The sequence below is a fragment of the Aquila chrysaetos genome, chromosome 2 (genome assembly GCF_900496995.4).
Source record: "Aquila chrysaetos chrysaetos chromosome 2, bAquChr1.4, whole genome shotgun sequence".
Classification (NCBI taxonomy): Eukaryota; Metazoa; Chordata; class Aves; order Accipitriformes; family Accipitridae; genus Aquila; species Aquila chrysaetos.
This window is the reverse complement of record NC_044005.1, coordinates 19,102,788-19,120,979: the sequence shown is the minus strand read 5'-3', so window position 1 is coordinate 19,120,979 and position 18,192 is coordinate 19,102,788. Positions and strand designations below refer to the sequence as shown.

Here is an 18,192-nt window from a genome sequence, read left to right as displayed (position 1 = left end):
TTGTCTGCACTCATGTCAGATGAGGAAACACAATTTGTTTGTGCCGTGTTGTCTCACAACTCTTTGACTTCCAAATGCAGAGCTACACTACCACAACTAGTTTTAGCTTCTGTAAATTCTCTTTGTATACAGGTGTATGCACAGTGCTTTACACACACACAGGGAAAATCCTAAGGACACTTTATCTTTCCATTAAAGAGCAGCAGTCATGCAAATTAACACCAGCTGAGGGTTTTGTCCATCCAGGATAGAGATTTATTTTAATAATAATGTCTGTCAGGCTTGAATAACGTTAGGGCATACTTTTATTCCTTTTTTTTTTTTAACATCTTTGTGCTATGAAATTTTCATTGGGTTCTAATACAGCTACATGCTATGGAAAATATTCAGTAGCATGTTCCATGAATAAGCCAGACTGGAGAACCTGAATGACCACAAACTGTACTGATTCTATTGCTCTGCTTGCTCTGGACAGAGAAAAATGAATATGTAAGTTCTGCTGATGCTGATACCATGTTTATGAGACAATGAAAGTTGACTCTTCTAAAAGCTGAGCCAAAAAAAGGTAAATATAAGTACAGGCCCCCAACTTGAAAAGGAGAAAGCTCTGTGTGAATGGCCCCGGACACAACACTCGGTGATCGTGGGTGACCAGGTACTCAAAGAAGCTTAGTTACTCTCAACAAACTTATTGTTGTCAGAGAAGCACTAGCTGAAAAGAGATTCTGTGGGATCCAGCAAACTCTTAGGTGAAATAACATTTTGTTGTCTGTGTCAAAAAAAGTCAATACCCTAAAAATATCTCAAAGTCAAATAAACCAGATGATAGGACCCATTCAGCTCTACAGTGCTGGATGATTCATCTCTTGCCATTCTTCTCCCTCTGGCACCTAGCCCGACTAGCATGAATCATGTGGTTCATTTATCAGAATAGATTCTCCTTCCCAATCATTGTGATCTGTATCAAAGAGTACTGCCATTTCTGCTTTTGTTTACTTTTATTCCAATTATTGCACTGGCAATAGGTGCTGTACAAACACATAGTGAGAGGCAGTCTTTCTCCCGAGGACCCTCATTTAAACAGACATGACAGCCAACATGCAGGAGAGGCGAAGAGCTGTCCCTCCCCAGCTCAGCCAGGGAACAGCTGTGCCACCCTGAGCGAGGAGCATGTCAGAGCAGAGCCCGAGGGAAGCCACACGTACCCAGACCACGGTCAGTGCCCTCATCTCGTGCCGGCCAGAATATTGTCTATTAACCATATGGTAAAACTCTTTGTGTTAGAAAATCCTCTGCAGTAGGTTAGAATAAAGAATAATTTTCTGAGCAGACCTGGAATTCTGTCTGCTTGTAGGGAGGCTTGGCCTCAAAGGAGAACATGAACATATACAGCAGTTGCAAGACTGCATTTTTAACTTCCATGCTGTAAAAACCTGACATGCACAGTCCTTTTTTTTATTTGGTGAGAACTGCTGTACTATATGAGCCTGCAATGGTCTGTTGGAAACAGACCCCTGACTAGGAAATGGAGAGTTTAGATATTATAAACTGCTAGTAATTTATTATTTTGAGATTGGCATATATTTTGGCAAGGTTAAAGTTGGCTGGAGTGATAGTGAGTGATGAAAGATGTTATGGCGGTTGAGAAGTGGCTGAATTCCTTTGTTTCCAGACTTTTCACTTTTTTTTTTAAGGCGCAGAATGTTTATATAGAAAGTGTAATATTGTTTTATGAGTATTTGCTGGACCCTGCTAAAACCAAGCATTCAAGCTTTACTCTTTTAACAAAGTGTTTTGTTATGGAATTCCTCTGGGTTTTTATGTTTCTAAATTAGGGTTAAATCAGGTTGGTATGTGGGGGCCATGGGAGAACAGCCCAGAAGTGAGAAACTGTCTGATGTCTAACAGGGTGCACTTCTTCTCCAGGAGGTGATGTGATGTCAGGAAGAGAGAGGACTCCTCAACTGGGCATGAAGAAGCCATAACACGGGGGCACTAAAGGGGTAAAAGGGGGCTTTTAAGCAGTGGCAAAACTTTCAGCGTGTTAAGAGTTTAACATCTTTAATGCAAGACCCTGCCTGCCTCTTGTCTCCTCTCTGGGCCACCAGAGCCTGCTTGTTTCCCACGTCTCACTTCCATTATCTGGGACACATAAGCACTTTTAGCCCCATGGTTATAAACTAGCATTCCGCCTTCCTGGTCATCTCTATTTTCCCCTGCAAGACTGTGGTATATGATGAGCCATGATACACTCAGGAAACACATTCTTGTTTCTGATATTTCCCTGCACATTTCCTCTACATTTATCTCCTCCAAGTCAGCGGCTCACAAAACTTGTTGGCTCCCTGCCTTCAGCTTGGCCCACTAAACCCTGGAGTCAGGCTCCAGCCTTTTTGTTTTTACAATAAAGGACAGCCTGCATACAGAGCTCTGAGGCACAGGATCCCAGGATGTTGTAGCAGCACGGAGAAAACTTTAAACCGTTAAGATATGAAAGCTGCTAAATTACACTCAACTCAGCGTTTTGTTGCTGTGAGCCATTGCATCAGGACTTCCTTCAGGCTGAGTACAAGTAAAAAGAGCAGAGTCTCTATTAAAGGTAGGGAAAACCAACTCTAGACTAACTCACAAAGCTTATTAGGAACAAGAGAGTCAATTTTCTGATTGTGTCATGCAGTCTGTGTTGTGATAACTTTCTGAGTCTGTAATCTCCCATTTAATACTTCACTTTAATGAAGACCTCACATAATGCTTCTACTCTGCTCCCGCTTGCTTGCATTATAATCTTCATAAACTTCTTTTCCCAAGTAGCATTAAGCACTTCCAGTTGTCAAAAAGATGAAGCAAATGTTGTCTTTCCTGCCCTAGCGATGCTGGAGAGCAAATAAGCCAATAAGGAAAAAGCGGGGGAAGAAGCAAAAGAACTTGATTCAGAGAAATTTAAGAACAAGGCATATGAACCCTCATCCCTACTAAAATAAAAGACCAAACTTCCAGTGGCTTCAACAAGGTAAGCATTATACCTCCAAACTATACAATTTTTTTTTTTCAAACTCCTAAACATATATATAGATTTAGCTTTGCACTGTGAGGCCTCATCTGGAATACTTTTCACAGTTTTGGGCACTGCACTTCAAGAAAGATGTGAACCAACTGGAGAGAATCCAGATGAGAGGAACAAGAATGATCAAAGGTCCAGAAAATGTGATGTATGAGGAAAGACCAAAAGAATTGGGTTTGTTTAGACTAGAAAGGAACAGTCTGAGGGGAGACATGACAACAGTCTTCAGACATGTTAAAGACTGCTGCAAAGGGGGAGACAAACTGTTCTCTATTTCTACTGGAAGTATGGTAAAAAGCAATGGATTTAAATTACAACAGCAGAGAGTCAGATTAGACTTCAGGAGAAACTTTCTATTGGTTACAGCAGTTATACCTGAGAAGACATTGCCTATGGAAACTGTAGGATCCCATCATTTGAGGGCTGGGTACTGGTATAGTGGGGTCTGCTTTGTGGCAGAGGCATGAATGATAAGACTGGTCCAAGTCCTTTTCAGCTTATTTTTCCCAATGTTAGCAATGTAGGAGAGAGACTGCACGTGAACAGAACAATTCATTTTTTTCTGAAGGAATTTGGACAGGTCTGAGCTGAGTGGTCTTTAAACAGGAGATTAGTTGCAGCCTTCACTACAGAGTTAGTATCACTACCTTATAACCATTACAAACTGTTTGCAACTATCACACTCAGGAAAACAGGGAAAAATAAAGTTCTGATTCTTATCTGCTCTAAAGTCCCTGGACACTATTCTGGCAGTGGAGGCCTGTGTCAAAGAGCCTGGGTGTAAATAAGCATAACATCCTAAATATTGTAAAACATACCATCCAGTGATAGATTTCTATGAACTCTGTTATATAGAAAGATTTAATACAGGAAGGAACCCAAACATGTGACACTTTGTTAGAAAGTAAAAGATTACATAGTACAACATGTATTTTGGAATGAATTTACAATGAATTTTAACTATAAAATAAAATCAAAGAAAAAAACGGGTGAAACTAAGACAAATGCAGGGTGAATTGAGACAAAGTGCCTGACTGATAATTCCAGAGATAATTGGGAATGTAAGTTAGCACTTCTGAGATCCCTTGCTTCAATAGGTGGCTTTTTGTTTCTGTTTCTGCTTGTTTTTCTGCTTTCCATTTATAATGAAAAAAAAAAAGGCAAGATTGCAAAAGCCAGCTTTTTCCTCAGTTTCTTTGGTGCTTTTTGCTAAGCAGCCTTGGAGCTACAAAGGTTCACAGTCTTTCAAACATAGACTCATACCCTAGAAGTGTTTACAATGGAAAGAAGAGTCCTTAAAATATATGACCACATAGAGAATCATATGGGATCTGCTGACAATACATCTTCAGATGTCTGCATCCTGATAGGGACTGTGCATGAAGAGGCCTCCCTCCTCAGACAGGCATAGGTCACCGGGTCTGTGGAAATACTGATTTGGTTTGGAGCTGCTATACGTACTGGCTTCTGAGGAGAGAGTTCTGCAGAGGAGGAACCGTCTCTTTTGTTTTAATGTTTCCAGGGCACAAACTCAAGGTTTAGAAGGAGTACTGTGATACGTATATCCTCAGCCGGATGACAGAGCTTCCTCTGAAGTTGATAACGGTGTTAACAGTGATCATTTCCAAGTCCAACTGAATAGTACGGGGCCCCTTCACAGGGCGGGTCATCACCAGAGTAGCACTGATCGGTCCCGTTTGCTGTGCACAAAACAAGAGAAAGCAGGTGAGATTTTAAAAAACGGCTCTTGAAAACTATTGTCTCACTATGGTCTTCAAGCAGCCAAAATAACTGTTTTCTGTTGCATTGTTTGAAACCACTGGAATTCATAGGAGAGATGGCTTTGTTTCAGCATTTGGCTCCACTTCAGTGTTTTGTAGGAGCTACCACCTTCTACAGTTCGTAAAGCCTTTGGGAGCCCTGCACATAAAAGCAGCTATTGAACATAGAAACTTGCTATTGTCCAAATGGAAAAAGACAGAAACATGGATTTAGGGCATAAACAAGTCGTGACACCTTTTTTTATTTTGTTTGATGTAAAGAACGCTGTTACTCTGAAGCAGCGAACACCAAGAAGGGATTACGTTAACAGAGCTTGGACAACAGACGTTCCTATGTGAACAGGATCAGGGTTTGTTGTATACTTGCATATGTTAATGTCGCAAAACCTTACCCTCTGAAGAGGGCTTTAGACATGTGAAAGCACTTCAGAAAATCTGTCTTTTAGTAAGTGGAAGCAGGCCTTTGAAATATCAGGCCGGAGCAGTGGATTATGAGCATTTAGAAACCAGAGCTTCTGACGTTAAAACCAAGCGCAATTTGTTTTCCGGCAGAAACTTCGGTACACAAAGCGGGACCTGGTTTACCACGAAGCCGAGCGTTTGCCTTCGCTCTGACCAGAGGAGCCCGACGGAGCCGTGAGGAGGAGCCGGGCGGGCTGCCCGGGCCGGGCGCCTCAGCCCCCGGGGAGCAGCCTCCGCCCCGCCCCGCGCCTCCCCAGCGCCCCTTGCCTTCCCCCCCGCTGCTCCCGCTCTTCCCAAAGCAACGAACAGGCACCACCTGCTGGCTACCAGCCTGACGCGGGAACGACGCTGCTGCCGCCCGCCGAGGGCTTCAGGTGACGAACGACTGGGTGGCTGGATGGGTGATAAATAGGTAAAAGAAAACTACCGGGGTCGAGGAACGGTGCTGGAGCCTTCGCGTCTGGTGGATCGACCCAGATGAGGGGAAAAGGGCGGTGGGATCAGGAGTGACTTTGCAACGGGAACGCTCTTGTGAGATGTAAATGATCGTTCCCGGACCGCTTGTCACTTCGGGATTTTGAAACATTTTCCTTTTTTTTACGGTAAGAATCTGAGGCTCTTGTGAGAAATGTGTATCGGAATCTATCACACTACTGGTTTCTGTGAGGTGTGGGAGCCATCAATAGCCACTGAACATCACTTAATGTGAATGTCAAAACCAGGTTTTGCCTAGGGTTAAAAATCAACCTCCTGAATGCCATCATCCCTGGTGTCTATGCCTCATTCTCTGCAGACACTTCCCATCACCCCTGCATGTCAGAGGTGCAGAAAAGATGACTGGAGAACACAGATGTCTTCTGAGGAAAACTCACATTAAAAAAAAAAAAAAAATCAGTTGTGTTTTCTCTAACAGTGTCCACATAAAATGTGTGTTCTCAGCAAAAAAAAATATATAATAAATGAAAGCAAAGAACCCAGAAAGTCAATTCTTGGGATAAAGGGCCATTTTTTGCTTACTTTTTTAGTTTTCAGGGTTTTAAATTTCCAATGAAGAGTTTAATCCAACAAATGAGAAACATTGACTCTTTCAGTAACAATTACTGATTGTGCATCAAATTAAAAAAAGTTTGGCACAATAGTTTCTCTTCAGCATGGGAGACCTGAGCTATTCTCAGACATGGGTACAGCCCTGGACTTTCCTGAAACTAGTGTCTTGTAAAACAAGCACGTTTGCTTTGAGTAGGTTACCTTCCTGAAAGAGCCAGCAGCCCCTGCAGATCAGCACACCACTCTGCATGTCTGCATGTAAAAATGCCTCATACTGAAGGTTTAAATGATATTCATTAAAAACTGAGTTCTGCTATCAGGAGGATAGTCAGCTAACGAGAAGGTACTCCATGTTTTCTCTCAGTGAGCACCAGACTTACCCGCATGTAGAATTCCCTGCCCTCGTTCCCTGATTTGATTTGGAAGATGTAATAGGCTCCAGGGTAGCGAGTTGTTGCTTGCATCTGAAAAATGTCGGAAGGCACAGAACGCCCGGACACCATATCCATCACTCTGTACAAGATGGTGAAAGGCTGATCTCTGCAACCGGTGTTTTCAGCTGGACACATGCAGCGGCTAATTGTCAGAGATAGGATTGTCATCAGGGGTTACAAATTCCTGTAATATTTGATTCTTTATATGCAAATACAGCTGCATAAATAAATAAACAAATAATGTTGTCGACCAGCTAAAAGAATCAATGAAACTTGTAATGAATTTTCTCACTTTTAGTATTCTCTGTGTTGCTATTCTGTCCTATCTATATCCCTGCTTTCTTTTTCTTGTCTTCTAGGCCAAAATATCATGGCATCCTTTGTCTTCTTAGATCACTTCAGGATCTGTATTTTCTTTAAAGCAGCTCTGCAGGTGTAGGGTACCTGGTACATGTTTGTTCTGATAGTAATTTAAACTGAACTGTCCCCCAAATAATATTAATTATTGGATCATTTCACTGATGGTGCTACATAAATGTTGTATCATTTTTTTAACAATCTTTTATATACTATATGAAAACATACAGCAAGACATCCTGGATCAAACTAAAGCTCTAGCATCAAATGCAGAGCCCTAAGGAAGATCAGGATAGCAAGCCAAGCATATGACACTTCTACCAACAGACTCAAACTGTTTGTTACACAGGAAATTCTTGAAACCAAGATGTCTTCTGTGTATTCATCAGCCTTTAATGCATTTCTTATCCATCAGCTTGTCCAGCCTCCCTTTACACCCACATGAATGTTTGGCATCCACAGCCCCCTGCGGCGAGGAGCTCCGCAGCTCCCTTCACCTCTCTCTGCACTGCCCCTTGCTGACTTCATCTGATGCTCCCAGCTCTTCTATTGAAAGGAGAGCAGCCAGTCAATCCCTGCTCATTCTCCTCACACAACTCAGGGTTTCATATTTGACTCTGTTCATGGCTGAAGAGTCCTAACTTAGTTGTTTCTCACAAGGAAGCTATGCCATACTTTTGATCATCCTCACTGCTCTTTATGAACCTTTGTCCAGTTATATTTCTTTTGAGAGGAGGGGAGGGAACTGCACAGTCTTGAAGACATGGGTGCACAGTGGCACATGCTCTAAGGATATTCTCTACCTATTAACATCTCAAATTCAGATTGCTTTTCTGACCTCTAGTGAGTACTGCAGATCATTGAACTACCTATAACAACCCTCAAATATCAGTTTGGACAGATTATGATCAGATCAGTGCTCTTTATTTAATTTGTAAATTTGGGATTGTCTTTTTACTTTACATTCATCTACACTGAATTTCATCTGCCATTTTTATTGCACAGTCATTGAGGCTCCTTCTGTAATTCTTTTCTGCCCATCCTTTTTTCTACTGTTCCCAGATACTGTTGCGGACTTTGCCCATCTCATGGTTTATCCTTTTTCCCAGGTTGCTTACAAATATGTTGGACAACTAGGTCCAGCTCAGACTTCTGCAGAACTTCACTGTGAAAGCTGATAATTTAATACTATGTTTATTTTTTATCTTCCAACCTCTTATTCTTGCGTGCCAGGGACTTCTCTCTTACTTATGGCTGCTTAATTTCCATATTAACATTTTGTGAGGTTCTTTTCAGAAGACTTTGGAAACCCAAACAGACTGCATCAGCCCATGTGCCCTAGCCACATGCTGCTGATTTCTTCAGAGAACTCTACTAAAGTTGTGAGGCAGGATGTCCATTTCTAAAAGCCATACTGGGGAATTTACTAGAAAAAGAGTTGGGTCTTTTTGCCTATTTTTTCTAAAACCTCCACTACTGACACCAATTTCAGACAGTGGGGCATGTCCCCATCTGGCATGTCCCCCATAAAAAGTCTCCTGGCATGACAAACACCCAGTTCCTTCCACAGAAAACACAGATACAAGGAATTCACTTGGCTTTTACACTGACCACTTCTAGACATGTGCCACAAATTAAATGCAGTCACATCTAGACATGAGCCAAAGCCACCAAACACAAAGCTCAGAGATCAAGAGTTCTGGTGCAAGCTGATCTGCGAGGACTTTATAGTTGGGCTCTGAGGAATTTAGATACAGAAGCTTCAGATATTTCAAATTCCAGTTTAAGACTCTACCACCTCTGAAGGTAGGTAAACCCAGAACTGGAAGAACAGAACGTGTCCACTCCTCAGCTGCCCTAGTTCAGAAAGCAATGTAAAGACATGAATAAATTCTAATGGAAAGAAGCTGATTCTTCATCTCTTGCCTTTCTATAAAATACCAAGCAATCCCAAGTAATTTGGTTTAGTGCAAACACTATGGATGAAATATTATGGGCTGGAATATATAGAGATCTGTCTGGAGCTGAAATATTTTGAGCCCCAGGCAAATACCTACAAAATCGTAAAAGAAACAGTCAATTTTTAGAAATGTGGGATTTATTTTTTTGCTTGCTCAAATAATGCCAAATTTAGACAGTAACAGTGCTAACAGCCCCATCCAGACATACCCAATTTCTGGACAAGGCAAATCAGTCTGTGGACTTTTCAGCACTTTTAAACTTTAAGCAGTAGGAAACTATTTGTATCCTGCTATAACTATCATCTAATATTTTAAAGTACTTCCCAGACATAAGCTAGTTAATATTTACAGGAAATATACTAATAAACAGGCTGCATTTGAGCATATATGAAGTCAGTTAGTAATGTAAGTAAATGTCTCTTATTACATTACAAACCTTGCTGTTTTCTCCACTCACTGATAAGTGTTTTTCCAGTCTAACTTCCCACACATCTGAGTATCGTATCATATCATATCATATCATATCATATCATATCATATCATATCATATCATATCATATCCCACCTGGTGACCTGGTAAGGAATTGCAATTTATTATTTTTATAAAGCTTACCAATGGTAAATGCAGCAACAGCGTGTATGTATAGCTCTCTAGACACACTTCATGTCTGTGTTGTAAAAATGCAGCTTGTTTGGTTCACTCTAGGTATGTTTCACACAGATAGAATTTGCTTTTGTGGCTGTGGGTATGTTACTCACTTTTCATTAATCTGGATATAAGGATCCTCGCATCTTACTGGGTCTAAACATTTATATTCTCCTGGGATATTGAAACATGTTTGCTGCAGAGTGCAGGTGAAGTTTCTGGTTTCACATTCATTGATATCTAAAACATAAGAAACAAGAGAAAGGCTAAAGCAGGGAAACATGTGCAAGACACCACTCTTACAAACTGGTTTCCATCTTAAGGAATTGCCCCAGAATTCATAACACTCTTGCACTATGAGAAGTGACCTTTTGATAACTGGCCTCTCTTTTAAGATCAGTTTTTCCTCCATTCATTTCTGCTTATTGGAGAGCTCCCATATGCTAAGTGCTGCAAAAATAGAGAAGAAATTGGCTGCTCAAGCTGTCTGACCTTAGAGAATGGTAAAACTAGAGAGAGATGTGCAGCAGAGAGGAGAGCATCTGAGGGCTTTCCTGTGTAGCTGTTTCCTAGTCAGCAAAGTCTTACTTACACCAGTTCACCTCAGTGGGACTATTCACATGATGACATTCTTACCAGAATTACATAATTGGCCCCTATGAGTATTTCACTGTGCAATGCCAAGACCAAGCATCCTAAATTCTTGAAAACCTCTTTCCAGACACAGGACCTATTTTCTGGTCCCCTTGGGTTTTAATCAGTGCAGGAATGTTCTTACCTTGGCAGCTTCTGCTATCGTCAAGCAAGTTATAGCCCGAAGGACAGATACAGTAGTAAGAACCAGGCCCATTCACACATTCGTGCTGGCAAAGGAACTCTGAGAAGCTGCATTCATCCATGTCTGCAGTGGTAAAACAAAGTTTAGTGTCTTTGGCTTTACAGTCAAAAGAGCAGTCCCACAGGCGGATGGCCATCCAGACTATGTGCCCATCACCCCAGCTGGAGGTTGGCACCCTCCAGCTCCCTAGAGCTCTGCAGCAACCTGGCGAAATGCTATACAACAAGTTCTTGGTTAAACATTTTTCTCCTAGGGAAACCAAAACTGCTGCTGAACACAACATGTAGCTTTTATTTATTTATTTTTCTTTTTGAATACCTGTCACCAGTTGGCCATGTTTTCAGTTCTGTTTTACGTCAGAGATAGAGCTACTCCAACAACAAAGCTGCAACTATAATTTGAAAGGAGAGACTTGGCAGTGGTTTTCTTTTCTTTTTTTTTCTTTTTTTCTGGAGAGAAAACTTCCCTTTCCCAGGGCCACATGGGTCCCAGCAGAACTCCTGCAGCCAGCCCTGGCTGTTTTATCTTTCTTAGCCTCTAGCCAGTTACTTCCAAGGCATTCCAGCAAGACTACAGAGCTCATCCCAGCTTGGGTCAGACCTACTAGAAGGCCCAGCCATCTCCCAGATACCCAGTAAGCTAAGCAGTCTGTCAAATCTCTGACTGAAAGCAGAAATTGTGCTCTTTTCCCCTTGCACTCATGAATTGACCAATCATTGTATTCTGCAGAACTGTGCTCAAGCAAGAGAGATGAACTTCAGAGCTGCACGTGGAGGCATAGCTGAGGAGGGGAACACACATGCAAAGGCGCTAGACTGAGGGAGGCTGCAGTTAATCATTTCCTCATTTCCCTGTTCAGGGGAAGAAAGAAACAAAGGCCAGAGCCCAGCCAGGAACTCCCAAGTTTTTATTCCCAGCTCTGACATGTTGACTCTCCCAGGCAAATCACTTTTACTCTTCAGACTGAATTTCCCTTTCTTCTAATTTGGGCTCAGTCCATTCATACACTTTTGGTGTTTTGTGCAGATGGACTGGAAAGTATTTGAAGTCCAAATATGTTAAAGTGGCTTTATGGCTGCAACCACATTATCAAAAGGGAGATGAAAGGAACTCTACACCTACATAGTCCTGTTGTGTGACTTGCCCCAAAAAGTTCACTGAAAAAAACACCCTCCTGACAAAACATGGACCGAGGGCTGACTCCATAAAGGGACCAAGATATCACCCGCTCCCTCAAAGTGTCCTAGCCCAGACCTCCAGCACATTGGATTCATACAACCTGTGCTTAGCTGTTGTCAAGTGCTGGAGGGATTTAAAGCCCCGATGGTCCTACATTTCTGCTGCTGAGCCCACACAGGACAGACACATTTTTGCTGTTCCTAAAGACTTCTTGCATTCTGCTGACTACCTGTGGAGGACAAGATGGTAGGCATTTCAGAGCACATCTAATGCACATGCAAAATCTCTGAGATCAGAAAATAATGCCGATGTTGAGAAAGCCATGTTGAAATCTCTGCCTCTCTCCTTGAATTGGGGCAGGGATCCCTCCCATCTTCAAGGTAAGCTGGCTGTTAGGCCATGGACTAATCCAGTGGCTGTTGAAGTACATCTGGATCCTGGGTGTCTCATAGGAGTGTCCTCCTAACCAGGCATTTGCTTTGTGAGCCTCAGCAATGTGTAGTGATTGCTTGTGAAGTGAAAGAAGCTCATCCAGAGAAATTTGACCTGCTTTGACAAGCATTTTCTTGCACAGAATTGCCAATAAAAGGTTTTCTGCTCTAAATCTGGGTGGTGGAAATTCCCTTTTGCTGGCTTAATTCAGATGTGAATGAGGCTCAAGCACCATCTCTTCTGTCACCATTTTGTACCGGCAATGTTTATGTGGCATTGCATTGAACTTAACTGGTTCAGGCCCCCCAACTAGCTCAGGAGCACATAAAATGGTGCAGGAGTCTAACCTAGAAGCAGAAACTCCATTAGAAAGCAGCAAACTTAAGTTAGGTGTTGCAGCTCTAAATGTTAAATGCATGAGACCCTTTAGAGATTTAAGTCTTTGTTCTTTCCCTTATAATAAGGAGGTTTGCAGGGAAAAACAGCTTTGGAAACACTAATCTATACACATACTGCATATCATGTCTCCTCTCTCAGAAACAGCATGTTACATCTGTTTACTGTAAATTAAAAAACAAGTATTTTCCAGTGTGTTTTTCCTTCCAAGAAATATTGGCTGGATTTTCTAATTTTATCAGGCTGTGGGAACATTAAGCACAGAAATAAGTTTTGCCTTCAATTAAAATAAAGCAATAAAATAAAAACAAAAACAAGACAGGAAGAAGTAAAGTGACATAAGCACAGTTTCTTCTGCTATGTGCTGAACGGATTAGCAATAGCTGTACTCAGAAACCATATATTGTTTCTGAAGTGTAGCCAGAGCTATACAGGGGAAACGGGAAGGTTTCAGGCAGAAGAGTGCAGTAATAAGAGCAAGAGGAATACATGCATTCAACAGACAAATGGAAAAGTGCTTTATGTAAAGTATTTCTTTAATCATGGAAGAATGTTCTAGGACTATCCCTACTTTATTTGCTCTAATAAAGCTTCCTGTTCAGCATTACAAAGTGTTTTCTTATGTTTTGCTGTTATCTTGGAGCTTTTTAATATTTAGCTTATTTCTTTAAAACCGTTTGCAGCCCTCCTCCATTGTGCTTTTCTGGGTATTTGCCATGTGCTTTAACTGAAAAGAAGATCATATGAGTTGAAGCTATCCTGCTGCTAACCATGGACCAAGGCAAAAAAATTTTTAAAAAGCATGTACAAAACAATACGTTGGAAAAAGAAAACTTAAAGTAACCAAAAAGACAGAAACCAAGACAATAAATAACTAAAGACAGTTACCACTGCAGTTAACTCCATCAGCTTCCAGTTCATAGCCAGGTTCACAGCGGCAGAGAAAAGAGCCGTAGGTATTGACGCAGGTCTGAGTGCAAGGGTTTTCGTTTGTACATTCATTCACATCTACGGGAAACGAATGCCCAATGCATCAGTGACTTCTCCCCAAACCTTATTTTCAATTCATTACTGTAAAGCATTTCAAAGAGATTAGCTGTACAGTCAGAATGATTTGTTCTGAAAAAATATAAGCAAGTCAGTATTCTTTATCAGGATTCAGGCTGATGCCTGGAAATAGCATGTTGGAAACATGACATGCGTGGAAATGAAGCATTTTGGGAATGTCTTCAATCAAAAAAATAACATGGAAGACAGGGATGAAATATTTATGACAAATGCTTCTGTCTTTATCCTGCAATTTTAAAACCATTGAACTGATTTTGTCATAACAGACCGGACACAAAATGCAGCAGGATATTCCTGAGGAAGATAATGCAATGGAGGAATGGTCCTCATGGAAACCTAGGGCTAAGACAAAAGCAAATTTTTTTTTCCTTTTAGGCCATTAGCAGCTTCTGGACGTCATTAGCACAGACCATTTCCTGCAGCATGTGGGAAGATGCTCCTTGCTTATCTTGGGAGAGGCCTTATGAAGAGGTTGTGTTGACTTTCACTGAGGTAGCACATCACAGCAAAAGGTGGTCTAATGCTCAGGGCCCTAGTCTGGAACTTGGGAGACTCAGATCTAATTTACTGCTCTGACAGAGTTTTCCTGTCTCACATGGGTCACCCAGCCTCAGATTTTAAAAGTAAATTCAGTGCCTAAACTCTTGGTAATTTCAGTGAATTGAGTAACTATATTTTAGGGGGCTTGGGCCTCTGTGCATATTTCTCCTAATACACTGGTCATGTTGCACCTGTACCCCTCCGAGGCACTGTGAAACTACAGAAATATCTCAGGCTGACAAACCTATGAATGTTTTCAAAAGCAGTGTCGGGAACGTTACTTGTATTCTAAAAACTAAACAAGTTTTAAGGGTGTTGCTGGGTTGGGACCAAAGATTTCAGTCATAGTTTACCATACACAGTACCTTGGCATGATCTTCCGTCATCATTAAGGGTAAAGCCTGGGTTGCACGTACAGGAGTAGGAACCGGGCACATTGGCGCACAGTTGCTGGCAGTAGCCGTAGCGACATTCATCTATATCTATAGATGGGAAAGATGAAAAGTAGAGTGGTCTGCATTTTCACGTGCAGGTGCAAAGCAGCAAACACAGAGTCAACAGTACCAATAACACAGAAATAACCCAGCATACTGGTTACAGATATAACAGCCAAACTTCCAGGTGTTCAGACCCAGAGTTATAGTTAACATACATCTCTACCCAGAAGAATGTAGTAATGTGTTTTTACCCACAGCTGACATCTATCAGTATGTCCTGTGAACTGACTGTCTGTCATTGCTGTAATCTTCAGCTTAATGTGACGTCATCAGGAAGCCCAGAGTCAGTCCCTTTAAGCAGCTAACTCGAAGCATACCTGATAGCTGGCTAGCCCATCAGCTCAAGCACAGCCAACGTTGTAGCAAAGTTTTGTCACAATCAAGATAGAAACATTTTTTACCTCCACAAAGCTAGTCACTAGAAAAGAAATAAGTATTTCTTACTAAATACTTCTTTTTTTAGAGAGGATATTCTTTAAAGACTTTTTTCTGAATAGTCACATTCACATTTTATATTAATTTTTAACTGACAAGTTATAGACTCTAAAATGTGAACAGTAGATTTAGTGCCAAAATAGCAGTTTGGGCTGAATTGCAGCATTAGCAATACATGCGACTCACTGTTATAAGCACAAGAAAATGCTGTAAGATATGTACGATGGCAAGTGCTAAAAGAATTTTGCCCTTGGACTAAAAACTGGAATGAAACACCTGGAGTAGCTGACCTTTCCAAGGCTTTACATTTCCTTTGGTATCAACTGGCTTTTGATTTATGGAGATTTTTATAAATGGCTACTCTCAAAGCTTTGAAGTTAAGTTTGTTCAGTAGAAAACCAAGTGTATTATCTCCAGTCAGTGTGCCAGGACCAAAGCAGGAGGGCACAGATTTTGGTGAAATGACCCCCACCGTAGGTTCCAAAGCACGTGAAAATCAAAATGACGGTATTCTCCCTATGGTTCACATGTGTGTATATATATATATCTGCATGAATTCCAGCAGTTTATTATTTGTTAGCTAAATTGGCTGCTTCCTGTTTTAGTGTTAAATATTAAGAATGTTTTGGGAAACTGAATTCCTGAACAACTTGAACATTTACATGATGTGGTAATACCATAAAAACAACAATGTTGTGAATCTGCTGTATAAGTAGCTACATCCTGCACTTCAAGTTTATGTTGTTGGCCTCTCTGGGGCAGTTTTGCCATAGAAAGTCTCAGGAAACCATTCTGAAAATGTCAAAAGTCTTGGAAATACTCTCTCTGTGTAAAATAACAAGGACACTGACACTCAGTTTTACCCTTACTAGCTTTTATTTCCCACTGCATTCTAAATAGCAGGATAACCTAAAGGCCAGGGTCAGCTATGGTATGTACCCCAGCAGTAGGCTTGGCCCAAAGTGAGATGGGTTTTAAGTAAATTAATACCTCATTTCACTGACACAATGCATTACTTTAAATACATGCTTTGGCTTTTGCAGGACTCCTATCTCAAGAGCGCTACATTTTGAGGATAAGGACTTTTACAGGGCTGCTTCTTGTGGGAGGGTCATGTGGATAGTGCTGTACCGGCTCCTCCTGTATAAACTTTACTGGGATAATTACAGCAGATAGAAGTGTAGCTCTTTGTAACTGTGGTTTACTACCAGTGCACCGAAAAAGCCCATCTCTAAAACCCAACCCAGCTCCCTGATTACGGTGAATGGTTTTTACTGCTTTATGCCAGCAAAAATCACTTCTCCAAGGCCAGTGGAAAGTATGGAAAACTGAGACTTTTTTGACACTTAGGGAAAAATATAGCAACTCTAAACACAATTTGCTTTTAGCTCTTTGCATTGCCTTATAATAATCTACCCCATGATTATTTTAAGTGTGCAAGACTGGGATGTTATTGCCTATTTTAAATAGCATAAGCAGATACTCGAATCAATTCAGCAATGCAGCCATTTCAGTTCTCTGGTATATCCATCAAGCAGTAAAGTACTTTAGATCCATGTCCGAATCCTGAATGCTGCACACAACCCTTTCATTTGGGCTGTAACTGGGAGAAGTAAATGGGTGACAAAACAGGTGATGCAGAGCAGAATCCCCCTCCCTGCCCTCCTCATCCCCATCCCATCACGTACACGTGTACAACACCAGCACAAGCTTTTTTTCCTAAGAGAAGAGGAATTATCAGAGATGAAGGAGCAGGGGGCTTGGAGACTTCATATCCCAGGGGAACTACAAGACAGTGACTCCCCAAAGCGGCTATGGCTGCACAGAGCCCAGCTTGGACGAGGCTCAGCTCTGTCCCTGCCAGGTGAGTTACACAGCAGCTGTTTGCAGTAGTTAGGAAAACAGCCGTGAGTCAGTCCTTCGCTGGAATTGGTACTTGGGAGGAGAAAGTTGGAAAATAACTGGAGAGGCTCCAGGGATGAATGGGCAGGGAAAGCCCATTCTCCTTCCAGCAGAGATGTTGTGACAGGACGGTCCAGCTCTGCAGAGCTGGCAAGCAAACAGCCTGCACTGAGAGGAAAAAAAAAATAATAAGCAAACTAAAAAAAAAAAAGTTTTCTCCTATCTCCTAGGTCTTACCTCTGTACCTAAAATTAACATCTACTTCATCATCCCATGGGCATGTCAAGTGAGGGGAATGGGCTGGAGGAGAGGGGAGCTGGAAGGTTTTCCCGTGCTGTTTGTTGAGGGGTGGTTTTTTTCACCAGGGCTGAGCTAAAAGGACAAACAGGACATTGCAGCAAGGAAAATAATAAAGTTGAAATAAAACTGCTTGGAAGATACCAAAACGGCACCCAGTTCAGAGATAATGTTTTTCTCACCCTCAAGCAAAAGGGTTGGTTGAATCTAGGGATTTGCTCCCTGTTTCTTGGTATCAAATACTGATCCCTTTGGGTCCACACTGCCACAGTGTGGAAAGGACAGGTCTATTTGGGAATAAATCTTTTTGTATACATGCTTGTGGTTGACCTTATATGAAAGGGAATCCTTCAGACTGGGAATATGAAAATCCCACATGTTACATGGATGCTAGTCATATGGTATTTACATGTGTATTTTTGTTCTGAGGGAGTCTCTCTGCAGGCATACCATTGGCATTTGCAAAGATGAAAGACAGTTTCCATGTAGCTGAAGGTTTAACCATGTACTTGACAAAGATGCTCAGTGACATTATTTCAGCTATTCACAGGTACACATACACAGATGCTCAAATACCATATCGCATGAGGTTTTTACCTAAACACTGGCCTTCTAACAGCCAGTAGCCTTCAGTGCAGGAACAGGTATAGCCCCCCTCAGTATTTATGCAGATCTGGGTGGGGTTACACTGGTGGGAATCTGAAGCGCATTCATCCACATCTGCAACACAGAAATACAGCAAGAAAATATTAGAAATGGCAACAACAAAAGATTGTTCACACTGTACAGGGACTTGCACTCACAGTGTGTACGCCAGCTCCATGCAAGGAACCAAAGTGTGGTGGAGTAGAGAGAATGA

General features: G+C 41.6%; 1 protein-coding gene and 1 long non-coding RNA gene across 2 annotated transcripts in view; one reads left to right on the top strand and one right to left on the bottom strand.

Moving 5' to 3' along the window:
• Positions 1 to 2,496: 2,496 nt before the first annotated feature.
• On the top strand, positions 2,497 to 4,668 carry LOC115335025. The gene is made up of 3 exons (XR_003921340.1): positions 2,497 to 2,599; positions 2,869 to 3,010; positions 4,584 to 4,668. It is a non-coding gene; the product is annotated as an uncharacterized LOC115335025 (long non-coding RNA).
• The window catches only part of FBLN5 (fibulin 5), a 47,524-nt gene continuing 33,532 nt past the window's right edge, over positions 4,201 to 18,192 (bottom strand). The window contains exons 5-11 of the mRNA XM_030000126.2: positions 17,931 to 18,053; positions 14,568 to 14,684; positions 13,483 to 13,602; positions 10,528 to 10,650; positions 9,863 to 9,989; positions 6,732 to 6,927; positions 4,201 to 4,761 (exon numbers count right to left, since the gene is read on the bottom strand). Of these exons, the coding sequence (XP_029855986.1) occupies positions 4,600 to 4,761; positions 6,732 to 6,927; positions 9,863 to 9,989; positions 10,528 to 10,650; positions 13,483 to 13,602; positions 14,568 to 14,684; positions 17,931 to 18,053 (968 nt within the window). The 3' untranslated portion in view covers positions 4,201 to 4,599. The remainder of the gene's footprint in view (positions 4,762 to 6,731; positions 6,928 to 9,862; positions 9,990 to 10,527; positions 10,651 to 13,482; positions 13,603 to 14,567; positions 14,685 to 17,930; positions 18,054 to 18,192) is intronic.